We start from the raw sequence: 18,966 nt of genomic DNA on the forward strand, positions 1-18,966 counted from the left end.
TTTGTACTGGCCCGAATGACGGAGACCCAGGAAGGCAGTGGGACCTTCTCACTGGTCTGAACAGACATGTGTGCATGTCAGGGGAGAAGCAGGGCTGGACAAGGTGATCCTCGGGCCCCAAATGAGGCGCTACCACATTCTCAACTGTCCGGGAAGCCAAGTCCATGAGCAACTGGACTGGTTTGAGTGAAGAGCAAAGAATAAATAGGAGACCCCACCCACGGGCTGGCTGGGGTCCACAAAGCCGGGGCACACATTCAATAAATCATTAACGTTCACAACAGGTACATTAAGGGAGGAGAGGAGGCAGGGAGAGACAGAGAAGATGGAGCAGAAAGGAAGGAGAGGAAGGGGAAGGAACAAGAGCTGAGAGGGTGAAAAGGTGGCTGCTCGTCCCATAGAAGACCCTCTCCTTTGGTCTGTTCACTTTTATAACAGTAAAAGCAGACCTCGTGTTACTGCACTTTCCTTTACTGTGCTCTGCAGATGCTGCATCTTTTACATAATGAAGGTTTGTGGCAACCCTGCGTGGAGCAAGTGTTATCAGCACGGTTTTTCCAACAGTATCTGCTCACTTTGCACCTCTCTGTCCCATTTTGATAATTCTCACAATATTTCTAACTTTTTCACCATTATTATATTGGTAATGGTGATCTGCGATCCATGATCTCTGACGTTACTATTGCAAAAAAGATTATGACTCGTTGAAGGCTCAGGTGATGGTTAACATTTTTTAGCAATCAAGTATTTTTTAAGTAAGGTGTGTATACTGCTTTTTTAGACATAATGCTATTACACACTTAATACACTATAGTGTAAACATAACTTTTACATGTACTGGGAAACGAAAAATTTGTGGGACTTGCTTTACTGTGGTTGTCTGGAAGTGAACCCACAGTATCTCGGAGTAATCATTCCACAAACATGAAGAGCAGCCAGGAAGGAAGGGGGAACGGAGAGGGAGAAGAAATACAGCATCTGCAGAAATGCTGCTTAGCTGGCTTGCTTCCCATGCCAGCGTTTAATAGCTGTACCCTTACAGCGGTCACTTGGCATCGAATACAGGAAGGTCTTCGATGCATTCCGGCTGGGTTCACACTGTCAGCCATCTATCAGGGGTGTGTCGGGGTATGTGTGCTAAACCCCAAGGGCCATGATGCCCAGGCTACGTTATCAAGTGACCACGTTTACAGTAAACATGCAAGTCTCCCGCATCCTTCTTTTGAGAATTACGCTCTCTTCTGGGCTGCGTGCAGGGCAGGTGGCCCCACCGCGTCAGGCGGCTCTGTGTATACAAGGCATGCCCGGCGTCATGGGGAGGGAACATCTGCTCGGCCCCTCCTCCTCACCCAACCACACGCAACACAGTGCACATGCGATGTGGCAGCTGGGGTTCAATTCAAGAAACTGCTGGTCTGGAGCCAATTTGGTCCCTTAACAAATGAGGCGGGAACATCTGGAGATGTGGCTGGAGATGACTGGGCTGGGTCGCTCACAGCAGGAACACACAGATCACATTTGGTCATCACATAAAAATCGATGCTTCGGGGCCTCGACTGCCACTAGCAAAGACCCTGCCTCTGTTTCGGCTCTCCTGAGCTATTTCAGGTGATGGAGCCCACCCTCCATCCTACTGCCAGCAGCATCTCATCTGCTTAAAGCCTGTAGGGGCTCCTCCTCAGTCCCCGGCCACACACGAAGCCTTGAGTGACGGGGCCCTCCTGTCTCTGGAGGAGTACACTCCAGCCATCCCAGAACTCACCAGCTCTCCTGCCCACGCCCCCGACTCTGCCTGGCACACCCTCTGCCTGCCCTGATGGCCTGGCCAAACCCTACACATCTCCGACACTCAACTCGAGAGAAACCTACACTGCAAGGTAATGCTCGGCACCCCCAACACCCCGTCCCCAGGCTGGGTTACGTGGCCCTGCTCTGTGCCCCGATGCCACTGGCGCCTTCCATCAGGGCATATATGAGATGGCACGGTGACTGCGGGCTGTCTTGTTGGTCTCCCCCACGAACTGTGAGCAGCTTGGCTCCTCCTCTGTCGCAGACCCGAGCCCAGTGATTGCTCTGTACATACTGGATGGAGGGACAGAGGCAGGGACGGGGGAGGGCGGGCACTCAGGCTTAGGAGCAGAGCCCCCACGAGACTCTGACCTGCGTCCATGCTGTGGTTCATCTGGTGGTCACTGGTCTCTCCATCTTCACTCAAGTAGCCCGGGGGTGGGGTTTCTGGGAATTGAAAGGAAGGTGGTTCATTAAATGGCCTCTCTGGTTTGGCTCTTGAGATGCCCTTTGCAAACTCACACATTTACACCATTATGCCAGGGGGCGGGAGCCGAGGAGCTCTGGGCCTTGGATCCCTGGCTCCCGCCTTCCTCATGCCCTTCTTCCTTCCTGCTCCCCACCTGGATCATGACCACCTTTGTTCACACCATCCCTGACTCCCAAGTCTGAAATGCCTATTCCTACAGCCTCTGCCGGGCTAAACTTCTCCCCATCCCTCAAGGTTAGGCTTAAGCTCCGCCTCCCTTCCAGGGGGGCAGTGGACTCACGTCAGCCTCACTCATCTCTGTCCCCTGAAGGGCAACAGCCTCAAACTGCCCTTTGGCTCTATTATCTACCCATGTGCAGATCCATGGTTATTTGCTGTCTCTTGAGAGGATGTCTTAGCTCCCGAAGTGGGATGCAAGTTCCACGACAGCAGAGATGGCGATCTGTTTCTCTGAATGACCCCCAGACCCCGACTCAGCTCTCTGTTTTGCTGAATGAACAGAGTGGGCAACCCACCCCTAGGGACCAGCGCCACCTGTGAAGGATCTGCAAGCCTGGATTTGTAAAGCGGGTCCCTCCTTAACACTGTGACGCACGCGCGAAGGCCTGCCGTCAACCTCAGCACGTTGAGCTCACTCAGGGTGAAAGGCGCATCCAAACTAGCCAGCTCTGAAAGTAAGGCGGCACTTCACTGCCCAGCCACCTGCGCTGGGACTGGCTAAGCTCCGCCAAGCAGTTTTCCTGGACGCCCAGAGCGCTGGTGATTCACACATTATTTGCATGTAAATGAGGGGCTTCTAAAAACATTTGCACTCTGAAGGCAGAGCCCACTCCTCCCAGTGGAATAAAACCTCCCACCCAGCTTGTAACCCTCCCCGGGCTTACTTACAGGGCCAGTTCTCCGCACACTGCCTGGCCCTCGGCCCTCTGTTCGCCCGCTGCCTCTGCAGCCCCCAGACTGTCGGGGATCCTGCCTGAACTCCAGCCCCGGCCGCGAGGGCGGTGAGAGAAACACAGCGTTGCTATTTCCGCTTCCAAAATAAATGACTGCACCGAGGCCGGGCGGGAAGGTCACGCCGCCGCTCCTCCGTGCCAAGAAAAGCATCATTAGTGAGCGAGGAGCCAAGGCCACGGGTCCTCTCCCCACAGGGATGCAGTTCTGAGTCAGGGGCCTCGGGCCAGCGTGTGTGCAGAGACCGGGTGATGGGTCTATCTGGCCCCCACCTCCTGGGCCAGCCTCACTGCCCACGTGTGCATACCTGGAATATTGCTCTGGGGCTCAATGCCGGCGGGGAAGTTAGTGTTTTCAGGGATGGAATGGCTGTAGTCGTCCAGCGGGGGGAACTCGGCCGGGATCTCTGTGTGGCGTGGCACCAACACAGGAGGTAGAACTGTTCAGAGGAAACAGAGCAGAGGTGGATCAGCATCGACGCCAGGCTGGCACCAAAGCCCCTGCACCCCCAAATGCACCACAGGCCCTCCCTCACAAAGAGAACAGGGAGAGAGGGGAAAGGGGGAGAGGAGGGGGAGGGGGAAAGGGGGAGAGGAGGGGCAGAGGGAGGGGGAAAGGGGGAGAGGGATGGGAGAGGGAAAGGGAGAGGGAGGGGAGAGGGGGAAAGGGGGAGAGGGAGAGGAGGGGGAGAGGGAGGGGAGGGGGGAGGGGGAAGGGGAGAGGAAGGGGGAGAGGGAGGGGGAAAGGGGGAGAGGGATGGGAGGGGGAAGGGGAGAGGGAGGGGGAGAGGGGGAAAGGGGGAGAGGGAGAGGAGGCGGAGAGGGAGGGGAGGGGGGAGGGGAGAGGGGGAAGGGGAGAGGAAGGGGGAGAGGGAGGGGAGGGAGGGGAGAGGGAGGGGAGAGGGGGAAAGGGGAGAGGGAGGGGAGGGGGGAGGGGAGAGGGGGAAGGGGAGAGGAAGGGGGAGACGGAGGGGAGGGGGAAAGGGGGAGAGGGAGGGGGAGAGGGAGAAGGGGGAAAGGGGAGAGGGAGGGGAAAGGGAGGGGGAAAGGGGGAGAGGGATGGGAGGGGGGAAAGGGGGAGAGGGAGGGGGAGAGGGAGAAGGGGGAAAGGGGAGAGGGAGGGGAAAGGGAGGGGGAAAGGGGGAGAGGGATGGGAGGGGGAAAGGGGGAGAGGGATGGGAGGGGGAAAGGGGGAGAGGGATGGGAGGGGGAAAGGGGGAGAGGGATGAGAGGGGGAAAGGGGGAGAGGGAGGGGAGGGAGAAAGGGGGAGAGGGACGGGAGAGGGGGAAGTGGGGAGGGAAAGGGGGAGGACAATGCCACGTAGGTAGCTGCAGACCCTACAGAGGCGGCGTACCTGGGGTCTCCACCCTCTGATAGTGGTAGGGATTCACGCAGACCTCGTCCTTCTTCATGTTGAAGGCGAACTCACACAGCTCCATGGCCCGCAGCTCATGGTGGCTGTGTAGGTCAGGCCATCGCCACAGGCGGCAGTAGATGACATGGGGGAGCCCCTTCCGGTGGGACACCTGCAGCCGGCCATCTAGGGACCTGCCGGGAACGGGAGGGGCAGAAACAGACAGTGAAGTGGGTCTGGCTTGCCTCCTCCCAAGTCCGGCCTGCCGAGCTCCATGAGAGCTCGCTGGCAGAGACTCAGGAAGCTCCCCTCCACTGGTCTGTCTCACACGCAGAGGGCCAGGAGATCAGAGAAGCTGTGTGTGTGCTGGAAGGGGTCCAGGAGAAGAACACAGAGGCCCACCCAGCAAGGCCGAGGGCTCCCAGGCTGGCAGAGCTGACCTCGGACCCGCCCCGTGAGGGGAACGACACCGAATCATGCTCTGGAAAGGTCGGGGCCAGGTGCAGGTGTGCAGAGGGGACAGGGCTGAAGCAGGAGACGGGAGCTCTTCAGGAGCCGCTGTGAGGACCACAGTGAAGCTGAGGAGGAGGGTGACAGCACACAGGCCCTCCCTCTCTAATCGCTTTCCACACTCACCCAGTTCCTCTCTCACACATGAGAAACCAGGGGAAAAAAAAAAAAACTCTCTTTTTTTCAGTTGGTGTTTGTGATGAGGCAGGGAGGGAGAGAAGGCAATGAAGGGGAATTTTAACTGGTCAGAGGCTACACTGCAGACCTCTCGGGAGTCCCTCTTAGTGTGAGGGCTGCCGGCAGGCTGGCCCAGGTGTCCCAGTTCAGAGCTAAGGCCTGAGCGGTCGTGCGTGAGCAGAGCGGGAGCCGAGCCTGTGACTTGCTTCTGCCACAGTCCCCAGCCTGGCTGGGCCGAACCCACCCCCCACAGCAGTGTCCTGTCCCTGTGCAAACCACAGCTTCCGTGGTGAGTTAGCCTCTGAGCAGCTGACCTGGCGGCCGGGCCCCCAGCCCAGGCCAGAGTGTGGTCGCTGGTGAACCAGCAGCACGGGTCCACGGAAGAAGCTTGTGAACAAGGCAAAATCCCAGAGGCTACCCCAACCCACTACATCAGATTCCTCCTCTTTCCAAAAGCCCCAGGTCATCTGCAGGACAAGAAAGTTGGAGCAGTGCCACAGGCCACGACAGCTGGGAGCTTGAGTGGCGGGAGCACCATCAGCCAAGAGTAAGGCAGGAGGCAGGAGGCATCCGAAGGGAGAGACGAGAGACTTCAAGCAACGCCAGGTACTAGACAGGTGAGGAGATTCCGTTCACACCGAGTCCTTTATCTAACAAGTCTTTCATGAGCTCCTATTCTGTGGGGCACTAGGGATACAGTGGTGAGGGAAAGAGAGTAGAAGAGACCACAGAGTGAGAGAGTGTCATGGACATATATACACTACCAAATGTAAAATAGATAGCTAGTGGGAAGCAGCCGCATAGCACAGGGAGATCAGCTCGGTGCTTTGTGACCACCTAGAGGAGTGGGATAGGGAGGGTGGGAGGGAGGGAGATGCAAGAGGGAAGAGATATGGGGACGTATGTATATGTATAACTGATTCACTTTGTTTTAAAGCAGAAACTAACACACCATTGTAAAGCAATTATACTTCAATAAAGATGTTAAAAAAAAAAAAAAGAAGAGACCACAGAGCGGTCCCTGCTTCCACAGAACTTCCGTGGGCAAGACCGATATTAATCACATAATCAGGACAGCTACAATGACAAACTAAGTGCAGGGAACCACAAGAGCCTATGACCCTGGGGACCCTGCTGCACTGAAGGGCGGGACAGGGCATCTCTGAGGAGGTGGTGGTTGACCGGAAAGTCTAAAGGATAAGTAAGAACTAAGTAGTCAAAGGGGTATGGGAGGAGGGCATTCCACATAGAGAGAAGAGCATGTGCAAAGGCCCTGGGAAGGTGGAAAACACGGTGAGGAGGAAGACCAGAACGAAGGCCAGAGTGACCGGAGAGGAGGGAGGCTGGGGTAGCAGACAGGGGTGCTTCTGCAGGGTCTCAGGTGCCATGGTGAGAGGTTCTGCCTTTCTTCTAAAAGCCACAGGAAGCCTCTGAGATGCGTAAGTGGGCTGAGAGTGTGCTTGTGTGTGCGTCTGTGTGCGTGCACGCACGCAAGAGACAGGCCCCGTGATAACGCTGGCTGCAGGGACAAGCAGACTGGGGGTAGTGGAGAGTCAGAGCGGATGAGATGGATGTTCATCAATAAGGAGGCACCCAGAGGCAGTACTGCTCTTTCTACAAGGCGGCCCATCCGAGGACCCCACTGGCCAGCAGGCAGGACTTTTCTAATAGCTGGGCAGGCCTGGTGGAGAGGCATTTGAAGCTCTCCCTCCCTGCCCCCATACGACTGAGGGCACCCATTTTCCTGAATATATGGAATTTATGGACACTCTGTGAGGGAGGGGCTTGCCAGATGCAACCAGAAGCACCAACCAAAGAGAGAGAAACAGGAATCCAATCAAACTCTCAGAGCCACTGGCCTGGGCAGAGGGGAGGACAGACAGAGGTCAGAACTGGGCTTGGGCACAGGGACTGGCAGGGATCTGCTGACTAAGAGCAGCTCAAAGGATGTAATTACCTCCCTCCTGTGGGGTCCCAGACCAAGGAACCCTGACAGCCCAAAAACAGTAATTAGGAGGCAGAATGAGAGAAGACAGCCTGGGACTCGCCCCTGAGATACAGAAGGCAGATGGCCAGATGTGGAGTCATGAGACCTGGGGTCAAGACGAGGTTCTCCTCTTCCGGCTGTGAGACCCTGGGCAAGTCCTGAAGTCTCCAGGACCCTCAGTTACCTCATCTGTAAAATGGAACATTCTCCCCCACTGCTGCCCCTGACCTCACGCAGCTCAGTATCCACTCAAAAGCACTTTGTGAAGCACTAATCAAGGACCGTTATTCTTCCCCATCACAACAGCCACTCTCCAAACCCGGCCCCGGAGAAGTGAGGTGAGCTGTGGGGCTGAGGAGGAGAGAAATGGAGAGTGGGAGGTGATGAGTGGGGACAGAGAGGGACTCAGCTGTTCCCATTTTCTTGCAAAGCCACCGTGTGCCCACAGATAGGGAAGTGGTCACATCTGCTCTTCAGTGTTGGACAAAAGCCCCAACAAAGAGCCAGCTGGACATCTGGAGTGGCCTCTGCAGGGGGAGGCCTTGGAGAGAGGCTCAGACCAGCAGCGAGGAAAGAGTGGGCTGTGGAGGGAGCCCCCAACCCCCACCTGGTTGATGGAAGGGTTAGCCCTCTTGCTTTAAAAAAAAAAAAAAAAAAAAAATGCAGCGCTATTCACAATAGCAAGGACGTGGAAGCAACCTAAATGTCCACTGACAGAGGAATGGATAAAGAAGATGCGGAACGTATGTATGATGTAATACTACTCAGCCATAAAAAGAATGAAATAATGCCATTTGCAGCAACACAGATGGACCTAGAGATTGTCATACAGAGTGAAGTCAGACAAAAAGGAAAACATCATATGATATCACTTATATGTGGAATCTAAAAAAAATGGTACAAATGAACCTATTTACAAAACAGAAATAGAATCACAGATGTAAAAAAAAATAGTAATACAGGGCAGGAGGAGGGGTGATGGTGGACAACGCAAGAGAAGGGTCCCTGCTTCCACGGGGCAAACGGCCTGAGAGAGGGCGCGAAAGGCCAAGTTCCCGTCAGCCCTGCACTGGGCCTGTGCCTTAGGCAGGGAAGGTGCGGGGACAGGACGCTCTGGGCACTCCTGACGTGGAGGGACGCTCACACGCCGCCCTAACATCCTAACCCCCAGGACTGGCACAGCCAAGCCAGAGACCCAGAGTGACCCAGGGCCCAACACCTGCTCACGGGCCTGCAAGGGGGAAAAGGGCGTGGAGTGGGCAGAAATGGGACACCTCGGGACACACGAGGCTCAGACACGTTATGTGACGGAGGCCAAGGTCTGGGCGTGACGTGGCCCTTATGGGCTTCGGGAGTTGAGGGATGGGAAGGAGAGTCAAGGAGGTGGTGAAGGAGCGCAGAAGGCTCATCACATCTGTAGGCAGAGACTTCAGTGTCCTGATTCCTCAGCCAATCCTTTCTGCGTTACATGGGCTCTTTCCTCTCAGGGCCTGAAGAGCCTGGCTGTCTACCTGAAGAAGTATGGCAGAGAGAGCTCCAGGCACAGAGGAAGGAGCAGGGAGAAAGGGGGTGGGGGAGTAAAAAGGAGGAAGTGGTGGGGAGGAGGGAGAGGGGACGCAGGACGGGATGATGGGAGGGAGGTGGAGGGAAGGTGGAGGCAAGTGATGGAGAGTGGGAGGGAGATGGAGGGGAGGGGGGAAGAGAAAGGGGGAGGGGACCAGGAGAGGGAGGGAGGAGGGAGGGAGGGGGGAGGGAGGGGGGAGGGAGGGGGGAGGAGGAGGGAGAAAGGGTGGGAGAGAGGGGCGGGAGGGGCTAAGAAAGTCCTTCGGTCAAATACAACAAACTGAATGGATGCATTTATCTCTGTCCTGCCCAAGACAATGGGTAGGAGAGGAGAGCAGACAAAAGTGGAAAGCAGATGGCCTAATGGGAACAGACTTAGCAGAGTGAACCTGGGAGAGAGTCTGGACTTGGAGGCACCACACACTTGTCAAGACTTGGCTGAGAACAGGAGGATGGGTTGACTGTCTACAGAAGAGGCAGGCAGATCCCAGGTCCTTCCCCCTCAAGCCTCCCCATAAACAGGACCTCCCCAATCCTGCCAGAGACAGGTTTGCTCTCTGCCGAAAATGAACAGGAGAGCGGGGCTCTAGACGGGGCCACCAGGGCACAGCTGCGGGTGAAGGTCAGACAGGGGCTAGGAAACAGGATTTCATGAACGCTCCCTTGCTTACCCCACCCCTGCCCGTGGAGGAATTAAACAGTTCAGTCCACAAGACCCAAAATACTGACATTTGGGGATCCCCCAACTAAATGGCCCTGTTTCTGCCAGTTCTCCCTACGGGGAAGCCCACCTGCCAACAGGCCCCTCCCATCACCATACACAGAACAGGCAATCGGCTTTTCACTGCCACACTCTCAAATGTGAACGCAAGGCCAGAATCCCCAGCCATTTAAAGAAAGCCTCTAACAGGAGGCACAGAGATAGAAATAAGTGGGGGAGAAAAAAAAGAAGTCTGAGACAATGCAGGGAGCAGAAGAAAACTTCCAAATAAAATAAAACAAAAACTACTCTCGGGGAGATAAGCTATTGCAATCCTAAAACAGGGACATTTACAGACTACTGAAAAACACTCCTGGAAATAAAAAATAAGAATATAAATTAAAAATTCAAGAGAGACTTCTTGAGTTTTTCAAGGACTTCTTGAGTTTTTAAACTACATACATGAATCATTTTGATAGTATAATTTAAATTTTTTTAAATTAAGGAAGGTACAGATCAATGGAAGCTCAGAGAGTCCAGGAATAGTCACATATATATGGACAACTGATTTTCGACAAAGGCCCAAAGACAATTTTGTACAGAAAGAAAGGTCTTTTCAACAAATGGTGCCAGAACAACTGGATGGCCACATGCAGGGAAAATGAAATCCAATCTGTACCTTGCACCCTATACAAAAATTAACTCAAGTGGGTCATAATAAAAAGCCTAAAACTATATGACTTCTAACAGAAAACATGGGAGAGAATCTTTGTGACCTTGGGATGGGCAAAGATACCACATCAGAAACACATTCCATTTTTTTTTTAAAGTTGATAAATTGGACTTCATCAAAGCTTAAGCTTCTGGTCTTTGAAAGACCCTGTGAAGAGAATAAAAAGAGACAAAACCACAAATCGGGAGACAATATTTGCAAAAAGCATATTATCTGGTAAAAGACCTATTTCCAGAATATATAAAGAACTCTGAAAACTCACTATTAAGAAAACAAACCACCCACCTATTAAAAAACAAAACAGGTAAATGATTTGAACAGACGCTACACAAAAAGATAAAAAGATGGCAAAACAAGCGCATGAAAAGATGCTCAACATCACTAGTCATTAGAGAAGTGCAAACTAGAACGACAATGAGATGCCACTCCATCATTACTAGAATGGTTGCTACTTAAAAGACTGTGCCACAGGCAAGGATGTGGAGCAACTAAAACTCCATACACGTTGCTGGTGGGAATGTAAAATGGCACAACTACTTTGGAAAACAGTTCGGAAGTTTCTTAAAATTTCAGAACATAAACCCACCATATGATCCACTCAGCCCACTCCTAAGTGCTTACCCAAGAGCAGTGAAGGCATCTGTCCACACAAAGACATGTGCATGAATGTTCGTCCCAGCTGTATTTATAATGGCCCCAAACTGGAGATGACCCAGTGTTTCTCAACAAGTGAATGAATAAACTGTGAAACAGCCATACAAAGACTACCACTCATCAACAAAAAAGGATGAACTATTGATACAAACAACATGGATGAATCAAAAAATCATCATTCTGAGTGAAAAAAGCCAGATGTGATTCTGTTTGCGTAACATTATACAGAGTAATTTAAAGTAAAGGAACAATGCAAACTTACATTTGCATGACAGCAATCAGATTAGCGGTTGCCTAGGGATGGGGTGATGGGGGGGCATGGGAGAGGGGGCTTATCAAGGAGTAAAGGCTATGTCTGCTACCTTGATTGTAGTGGTGGTTTCACAGGTGTATACATATGTCAAAATTTATCAAGTTGTACACTTTAAATATGTGCAGTTTGTTATATGTCAACTATACCACATTTCCCAAAAAGAAAAAAGAAAAAGGCAAGGGCTTTGAACTGGATAAACATGGATTCAAATACTGACTCTGGTCAATAACTATGTAAACTTGATCAGATTGCTTAATGTCTTGGTCTTAATTATCTTTCATCTGAAATAAGTCCCTTCACTAGATTGTTGGGAGGACTAAATGACATTCCAGGGAAAGCCTTTGGCATATCGTTAGGACACAATAAACGGCACCAATCCATTGTCATTATTGTTGTATAACTACTACTCCTCCTATTACTATGACAGCGCCTGGTAAAGAAGGTTCCCAGTAGGAGCTCCAAAACACCAGACCCCTCCCCTGCCTTGGCCATCTGTGTGCACAGCCCAGGGGGCCACAGTGAGGCCTCGGGCGGCCTGATGCTTCTAGTTTTCACAAGGCTCCCGGGCTCCTTATCTCAGAGCAGCCTCACCACAACGCAGTCGGGTCGTAAGTCAAGTCTTGTAACAGTCCCGCCTCACTATACACCCGCTCCATCTGAGAGGCAAGGCTCGCCTCCTAGGATCACACAGCTGTCCGCACCCAGGCTGCAGCTATAGGGCGGCTCTCCTGGCTGCCAGGCTGGGCCCGATGGTGGGGAGACAGGCACGCTCTCCAGCTCGCGAGCACATGACCCCCAGTCTGGCTCGGCAGTATCCTCCAGAAGTCATCTGGTCCATGCCCCTGCTTCTGGGCCCTACAATTCCCAAACTCATGACGAGGAGGGCATCTCATTCACATCCTTTTATGCATCGGTGACCACTCCTTTTGGTTCCAAGTCTGGGCTGCCCAGAGCCAGCCCTGGTAGGGCTCCTTTTCTCCCTCTGTCCCACTCAAAATACACAGCAATGCTTACCAAAGGATTAATGGCGAATTGGGAGTTTCAGCTGCTGCCTTTAATTTAGCTGATGTGTCCGGTACACACTCTCCCCAGCCTTACAGGGTACCAAGCCCATTTTAAGTAAAACCAATAAATAAGTCTTAATTCTGAGCTGACGTTACCATAAACATGCTCTGCTGCAGAAAAGGGTCTATGTATGACCCACCCCTCTCCCTGACCCAGCCCTTCCTGGTCGTAACCCAAGACCAGCTGCTGGGGCTAAGAGCACAGTCCCAGGCATCCGCCTCTGGGCTGAGGTCTCGCCCCACACCCAGTGGCTTCCTGATGAGAGACCCCCAAAAAAGCCTTTCTCCAGCAACCCTCTCAAGCGCCTCTGACAGAGGTTTTATTCCTTAAATATATTCTTCACCAGCCGAACCATTTCCTGCGGCAGGAACTTGGGTTTCCTCCCATTGGCTCCAAGTGGGACCTGTAAAGTATCCCAAAATGGTGGTGGGAGCCTCAGCCAAGGACATGGACATGCCAGGGTCCCGAGCTGATGGTGAGGTGGTACCCGCCAGCACACTCGGGGCGGAGAGGCAGGGCCGGGACCCACGTGCCACTCACATCCCTGTGACCAGTGATCTCTGACCCACAGCCATCTGGGGGCTGACATGAAATACCAGTGGACTTGGACATGGGGGTTGGGGAGAAGATTGGGAGCAGGGCACAGAAGCTCCAGAAACACACCGGGATACAGTCACAGCACAAACTGTGCGCTGGGCACACTGCTACGATGTGAGAGTACAAAAATGGCTCAACCTCAGTGTATCCTACCTTCACTGAGCTCAGAGAACCTAAGGGGCTTGCCCAAAGTCATACAACTTGTACAAAAGCAGGGCCAGAATTCAAGCCCAGACCAGCGCTGAAAAAAGGAGGGTGAGAGGGAGAGGTAAACAGTGCTTTTTCTGCTGTTCTATGCTGCATCCCTACCAGGGAAACTGACTTCTTATCCATCACCAAAGAGTTACCGAACACCTACCAAATCCCAGGCACTGTTCTGGTCACCTGAGCCGAAGAAGTGAACAGAAAGTAAATTTGTTAATACAATCGTATTTCTGTTGAAACCCATTTTACTTAAAACACACACACTACTAAACTTTCTAGCTTCTTCCAGAGACCAGCTTTCTTTTTCGACTTGCTCATTGAGTAGTAATAGTTCCACTGGTTCCATCTGGCCTTTAAACGCCAGTGTCTGCTCTCAGATCTCCCACTCTGCCTCTCCTTCATACGCAAGTATCAGAATGTGCCTTTCTCTCTTCCATGCCAAGGACAGCCCAGTACAACTGTTTGACAGAGTATCAAAAACGAAAGCCCTGAAAACACTCCTGCCGAGAGGGCCACTGGGTTTGGGGGTTTACCCAGGATCCTCTCCCTTTGGTCAACACAGCGAAAACCAAAGCATCCTTTGTTCCAGGCAGAAGTACCGCATGGGGGTCACGTGTCGAGTCGCAAGGTTGCAGGTGACAAACCACAGAGGTCTAACATTCAGGGAACAAAATGTCCTGGTCAGCTAAACTCTGGCTAAGTGTCTGCCTGAAAACCTCCTCTGGAGAACTACAGACAGCTGGGACATGAGGACCTTGAGAGCATCTTGACCAATCCCTTCCTTCTGTGGTTGAGGCAATAGACTGATAGATTAAGCACCTCAAGGTCACCCGGCAAATGAACACAGAGCGAGAAGGCGGCCTCCCAGCTGCTATCTCACTGTAGCCAGGCCTCGCCACCGATGAAGTCTGAGAAACGTGTGTGAGTCTGCACTGTCCCCGCGGTAAGCTGAGGGCAACAAAACGTAATTTTGTCTTTGTCGTACTGAATCTTAAGTTGCCCGAAGTTCTGACTCTTCAGGATGGAAAAAAAAAAATTGACTCTCGGTGGGGATGTGTACCCTGATTCCTGTCCCATCCCTGCAACTTTATGAGGTTCGAAGTTATGTTAAAATAAACCATTACAAACAAGAAGAAATTGAGCTGTACACTGAATATACAATTCCCCAGACCCTTTCAAAGTTTTCTTTGGTTGTTAGAATTTAAGTAAAAAGCGACATTTCCAACATCGGCCCCTTCTTGTCATCTGGCGCCACAAAGGAGGAATCAGACCCGGGGGGGTGGGGGGGGATGCGGATAACTGAGGTTCGGTTGTTAAGCCCTGCTACAGTGACCACATGCCCCAGCCCAGTTTCCTAAGTGTCCTCAGCAAGTTCTGTTAAGTACGCTAAGCACGTTTTTTTAAGGTTCCAGTTTAGATTGGCCAGCGAGGAGCTGAAAACAGGATTTCACAACCCCTGATACCAGTCATTGAACCACTTCACCAAGAACAACCCAATTCCCATCTGAACTTGCCGATGGATAATATCCGGTGCTTCAGGCTGCCAAACTGGGGAACACCCCATAAAATGCCAGACTCAAGCCCCCCATGCTGTGCTCCAGACCAGCAGCTGGCCCTCACTCCTCCCCACTGGATTGAGTCTCCCCTCCCCTCAAGAGCTTTCCAGAGCAGTTGGCTCAGGTCCGTGACAAGTGCTCCAAGCAGATGGGGCCCGAGTGTGAGCCCCAGAGGTGGCAGGAGCCCCCAGGGCAGACCCTGGAAGGAAGAAGCCATGGGACACCTCATCCTGCCCTCTGCAGGGGGGCTGGACCCCACAGCAAACCCATCATCTGGACCTCGGAGCTTCTTTCCTCCCAAGGGGCCAGGGATGTGCAGAGTGTGTACGTCCTAGAAAAGAAGGAGGCTGATTTGCAGAAAGTCTGGCTTAATCATAATCATCTGTAAAGCACATGTACACCAAGAAACTTTCAACAGTGGGCTATGAGTAAGGCGAGCCGCCCCCCCCCCCCCCCGCCATTGCTCAACCTCAGCTCTCCTGACATTTGGGAACAGATAATTCTATGCTGGGGGTAGGGGAGTAGCAGCTGTCCTGTGCATCGTAGGATATATAGCATCTCTGGCCTGTACCCACTAGATGCCAGTAGCACCCCCCGCCAGCTGTGATAACCAAAACTGTCTCCAGAGATTGCCAAAGCTCCCCTAGGGGGCCAAGTCACTCCCCTAGGCCCCTTGAGAACCCGAGGGTTAAGGAAGTGCTCTGGACGTGGGCACAGGTTGGGGAAAACAGATGGAATCTGTACCTCAGAGCAGGTGTTTACCGGCACTTCTCACTCATTATCTCATTGGATACAGAGATCCCGGAGGGTGGGTCTCCTCACTCCCATTTTACAGGTGAAGGATTCATGTGACGTTGAGTGACTTGCCTAATGTTGCCCAGATCAGCAAGAAGCAGTGCCCTATTTTGTAACCTGGGTATGATACCCCAAACCCAGCTGCCCATGCCTACAAAGCACAGTGATCATTTTGTTTGAACCAGAGATTCTCCTTGGGCTCTGGTGAAACCATGGTCATGGTACCCCCCTTCCCTTCCCCCTCACCCATGCAAAGAAAGTAGTTAAATCTTGAAGGAGGAAGGGGGGGGAGAAGGAAGACAAGGAGGAGGAAAGGGAGTGTTTCATTTGAGATCTTTCTATTTCACAGCTTTGGTGTTCATAAACTTTTTCTTCTCCAAGAACCAACTTGATGAGGATTGCTTCTTCTCGAGTGTTGGCAGGAACACAGAGGTTTCAAGTTGAAAAGGGAAGATGCTACAGAAGTCTGGGTTGGACTCTGGTTACCAAAACAAGGAGAAAGAATCGTTGCCGGGCTAGACAGAACTTTCTGCATGGCCATTTCACTCTGCCAGTTAACATTCATCAAGAATGGAATTAAGCCTGAAGATCATCTATTTGTTTATTTAAAGAGACCACTCATGGAACTTTCAGAATACTCACAAGTCCTTGGCAATGTTCTGATGGGCTGAAGGCAAAAAAGCACACTTCAGCCCAGCTTTTATTACAACCCTCACCCCTAAAGCTCACCTCATAAAATACGGGGAGTTTGAAATGGAAATCGTGAATCTAGGTGTGCTTAGATGTCTCTGCTCATTCTACTGGGTGATTCTGGCCTCCTGTGGTCCTGGCTCTGCAGCAGGGCTGTTCACACGGCCAGCACTTAGAGGTTCCCTGTTTCCAAACTGCTTTGGGGAAACGGATTAATTTGTATTTTCAATTTGGGGGAAAAGAAAATAAAATGGCAGGCTGAAGCCCACAGGACAGAAGCATGCAGGAAGAAAGGATTCCTTCTCTCTCTGACAACGTGACACTCCGTGAGCAGTCAGGGAAAGATATTTACTAGCCTCAAAAGTCTAACTTTGGAGGGAAAAGTAAAAAGAGAAAAGAAGAGCTTCTGGAGAGTATTAGATCATTATCTCGGCTTAGACCCTTTTTTTCTGAAGAAGAGAAAACTGGGGCTTGAACTACAGATCTCAACCTTCCACTAATAAATGCCTTAAGACTGAGAAATGTCTTTGATCTCTTAAAAAATAAAAAGGCAGGGCTCCAAAAAGTCACCTCCCCTGACAACTGCTATTTCTCTTGTCTTATCTGCCAGTGAACTTCAGTATTAGCTCACTTCACTAAACAAACAATTCTTTTTACAGGACTCTTAGTCATTCTGTTTTTCACTTTCTTCCAGCAGAAACCATTAAGGTCTGAGTATCCTCTCCGGGGCTGTCTTTTCCCAGACCCAGTTCCCAGCCTCCCACCTCCTGCCCCATCAGGTTTGCATGAACCGAGCCCGTGAATCACTTCCTGTGGGCAGACTGCACGTTTGGGGCTGGGATTTTCTTTCCTCTTTTTTTTTTGGAGAAGATTCTCACAGACAGTTGGGCTTAAACGAGTGGAACCAGGCGACGTGATGATCACTGGCTGCCTCATCCTATCAAAACAAATCAAAGTTTCCAAAGACTTATAGAAAATGTCAGGCGGGTTCGTGACTAGGGGAGTTGAGGGGGTGGGGAGGTGAAGAGGGCAAATGAGAAGGTTTTGTGTTAATTGCTCAGTTTTAACTTCCTTAATTATGAGTCACTGGCCAGAGAGATAAAACAATGTCACAAGTGCTACAGAGCATGCAAGCAAAGGGTAAACCTGGCAACTTTCTGTGACATTCCAACTGAGAGGTAAGGCTTCTGGAAGCGCTCACTCAAGCTCCAAGTTTACAACCATTCCTAGTGAAATGCCATACTATACGGGTTAGGAAAGGAACATTCCCGCATTTCAGCCTTCACCACATTTCCCTATTTTTAAAAGGGGCCCCAAAGCCTTGAGAATCCTCAAACCTTTCAGGGCAGCCACTGCGGGGGAGCTGGAAGCAAGGGAGGGGTGGGAAATGACCACATTTCTAGAAAAAGTGAGTTGAAGGACCATGAAGTTACATAGCTACCTTTGTAAGCGGAAAAGACAGCGTTTGCAGGACACCGAACTCTAACATGCCACAGACACTCTGCTTCTCTCTGGACCAAAGCTTTACAAGCTTACATAAGCAGTTTCCATCTAACCGGTAACAAAGAACGGGTGTCCTGTATATTCTGGGCATCACTATGCTGAGGACACTGAAGCAGCCAATCAGCATTCCTTTCAGTCTAAGGGGACAGACTTCCTACTGTCCTTAAGCAAAAGGTTCTGGTTCACTGGGGGCAACTGCACCTAAGACAGCAAAGAACCCCCATGGGCAGGAAGATGGGGATTCCAAATAAACAAGGGAGGACTTAGAACTTGCAAGTCAGGGTGGCAATTGCCTGCTGCTTAAGCTGGCCTCATCGGCTAAATGGCTCTGGGCTAAAAGCTGCAGCCCCCCCAAGCAGCTCCACTCAGGAGCACAGAAAAGCTTCCAGGTGAGGCACCCTCCCCTGGGTCCACTCACAACACTCACAACTCCCTCCCATACCCAGCACACCCAAGTCCCAGCCAAGTACCCACAGAGCACCCACCCACCCACCGCCCATCAGACCCCCGCTTCCCAAACAGCGCACAGATATCTGGAGGCCTGTTTTACAGGTAGGGAAATTCACAATGCTTAACTGGCTCAAGTAGCAGAGGTAACACATTGCAGCCATAGCACCTGAGCATGGGGCTTCCGCATCCCCAAAGCCAGAGATCTTCAGCCAGCGGCGGCACGCTGAGATCGTCTGGGGGGCCCAGAGGCTCCCTTCAGCCCTATGACAGGCCCAATGATGCCTCTAGCTCAAAAATTATCCCACTGTGTGGCTCTTTCTGCAGAATGACCTCTCTCTGTTCTCCCCTCTTCAAAGACTTACAGACAGTACCGTCCAACACTCACCGAATTCAACATCACTAGCATCAAAGGCCTGGGATGATTAAGTATTAGTAACTTCCATGTGTGTCTGGTTTCCCCTTCTTAACTAAGACAGGAGCTCCTTGAGGGCAAGGAGACCCAACTTAACTTCCCCTGGATGGAGCACGGGGCTTGCATATTACATTTGTTCACAAGTAGGTCATGACAACCGAATTAATCCTCTGTGCAGCAACAATCAGAAGACGGAGGCAACAAATAAAAACCTCAGGCTGCACCCCAGCCTTATGAACCCAACCAAGACATGAAGCCTTATAGTAAAGGGACCCACAGACGCACGTTACTGCCAGAAACCCAATACCAGGAATGTTCTCAAAGCAATCAGCTGGTATTGAGAGATGCCATTAAAAACAGCCAGGGAATGACAGCCACAGGTGCCAGTTCGTTCTGCTAAAGCAGCCAGTGGCGGGGTGCAGGGAGCTGAAATGCTTGTGAGTGAGGAGGTCCTGCCTACTTCACTCGGCACAC

The 18,966-nt window shown here is 51.8% G+C and overlaps 1 protein-coding gene across 1 annotated transcript in view; it reads right to left on the bottom strand.

The window, feature by feature from the left end:
• The window catches only part of SMAD3 (SMAD family member 3), a 120,300-nt gene that overhangs the window by 23,407 nt on the left and 77,927 nt on the right, over positions 1-18,966 (bottom strand). The window contains exons 2-4 of the mRNA XM_007166070.2: positions 4,584-4,777; positions 3,537-3,668; positions 2,161-2,235 (exon numbers count right to left, since the gene is read on the bottom strand). Coding sequence (XP_007166132.1) covers positions 2,161-2,235; positions 3,537-3,668; positions 4,584-4,777 — 401 coding nt within the window. The remainder of the gene's footprint in view (positions 1-2,160; positions 2,236-3,536; positions 3,669-4,583; positions 4,778-18,966) is intronic.

This window comes from Balaenoptera acutorostrata, chromosome 3, assembly GCF_949987535.1.
Source record: "Balaenoptera acutorostrata chromosome 3, mBalAcu1.1, whole genome shotgun sequence".
Classification (NCBI taxonomy): Eukaryota; Metazoa; Chordata; class Mammalia; order Artiodactyla; family Balaenopteridae; genus Balaenoptera; species Balaenoptera acutorostrata.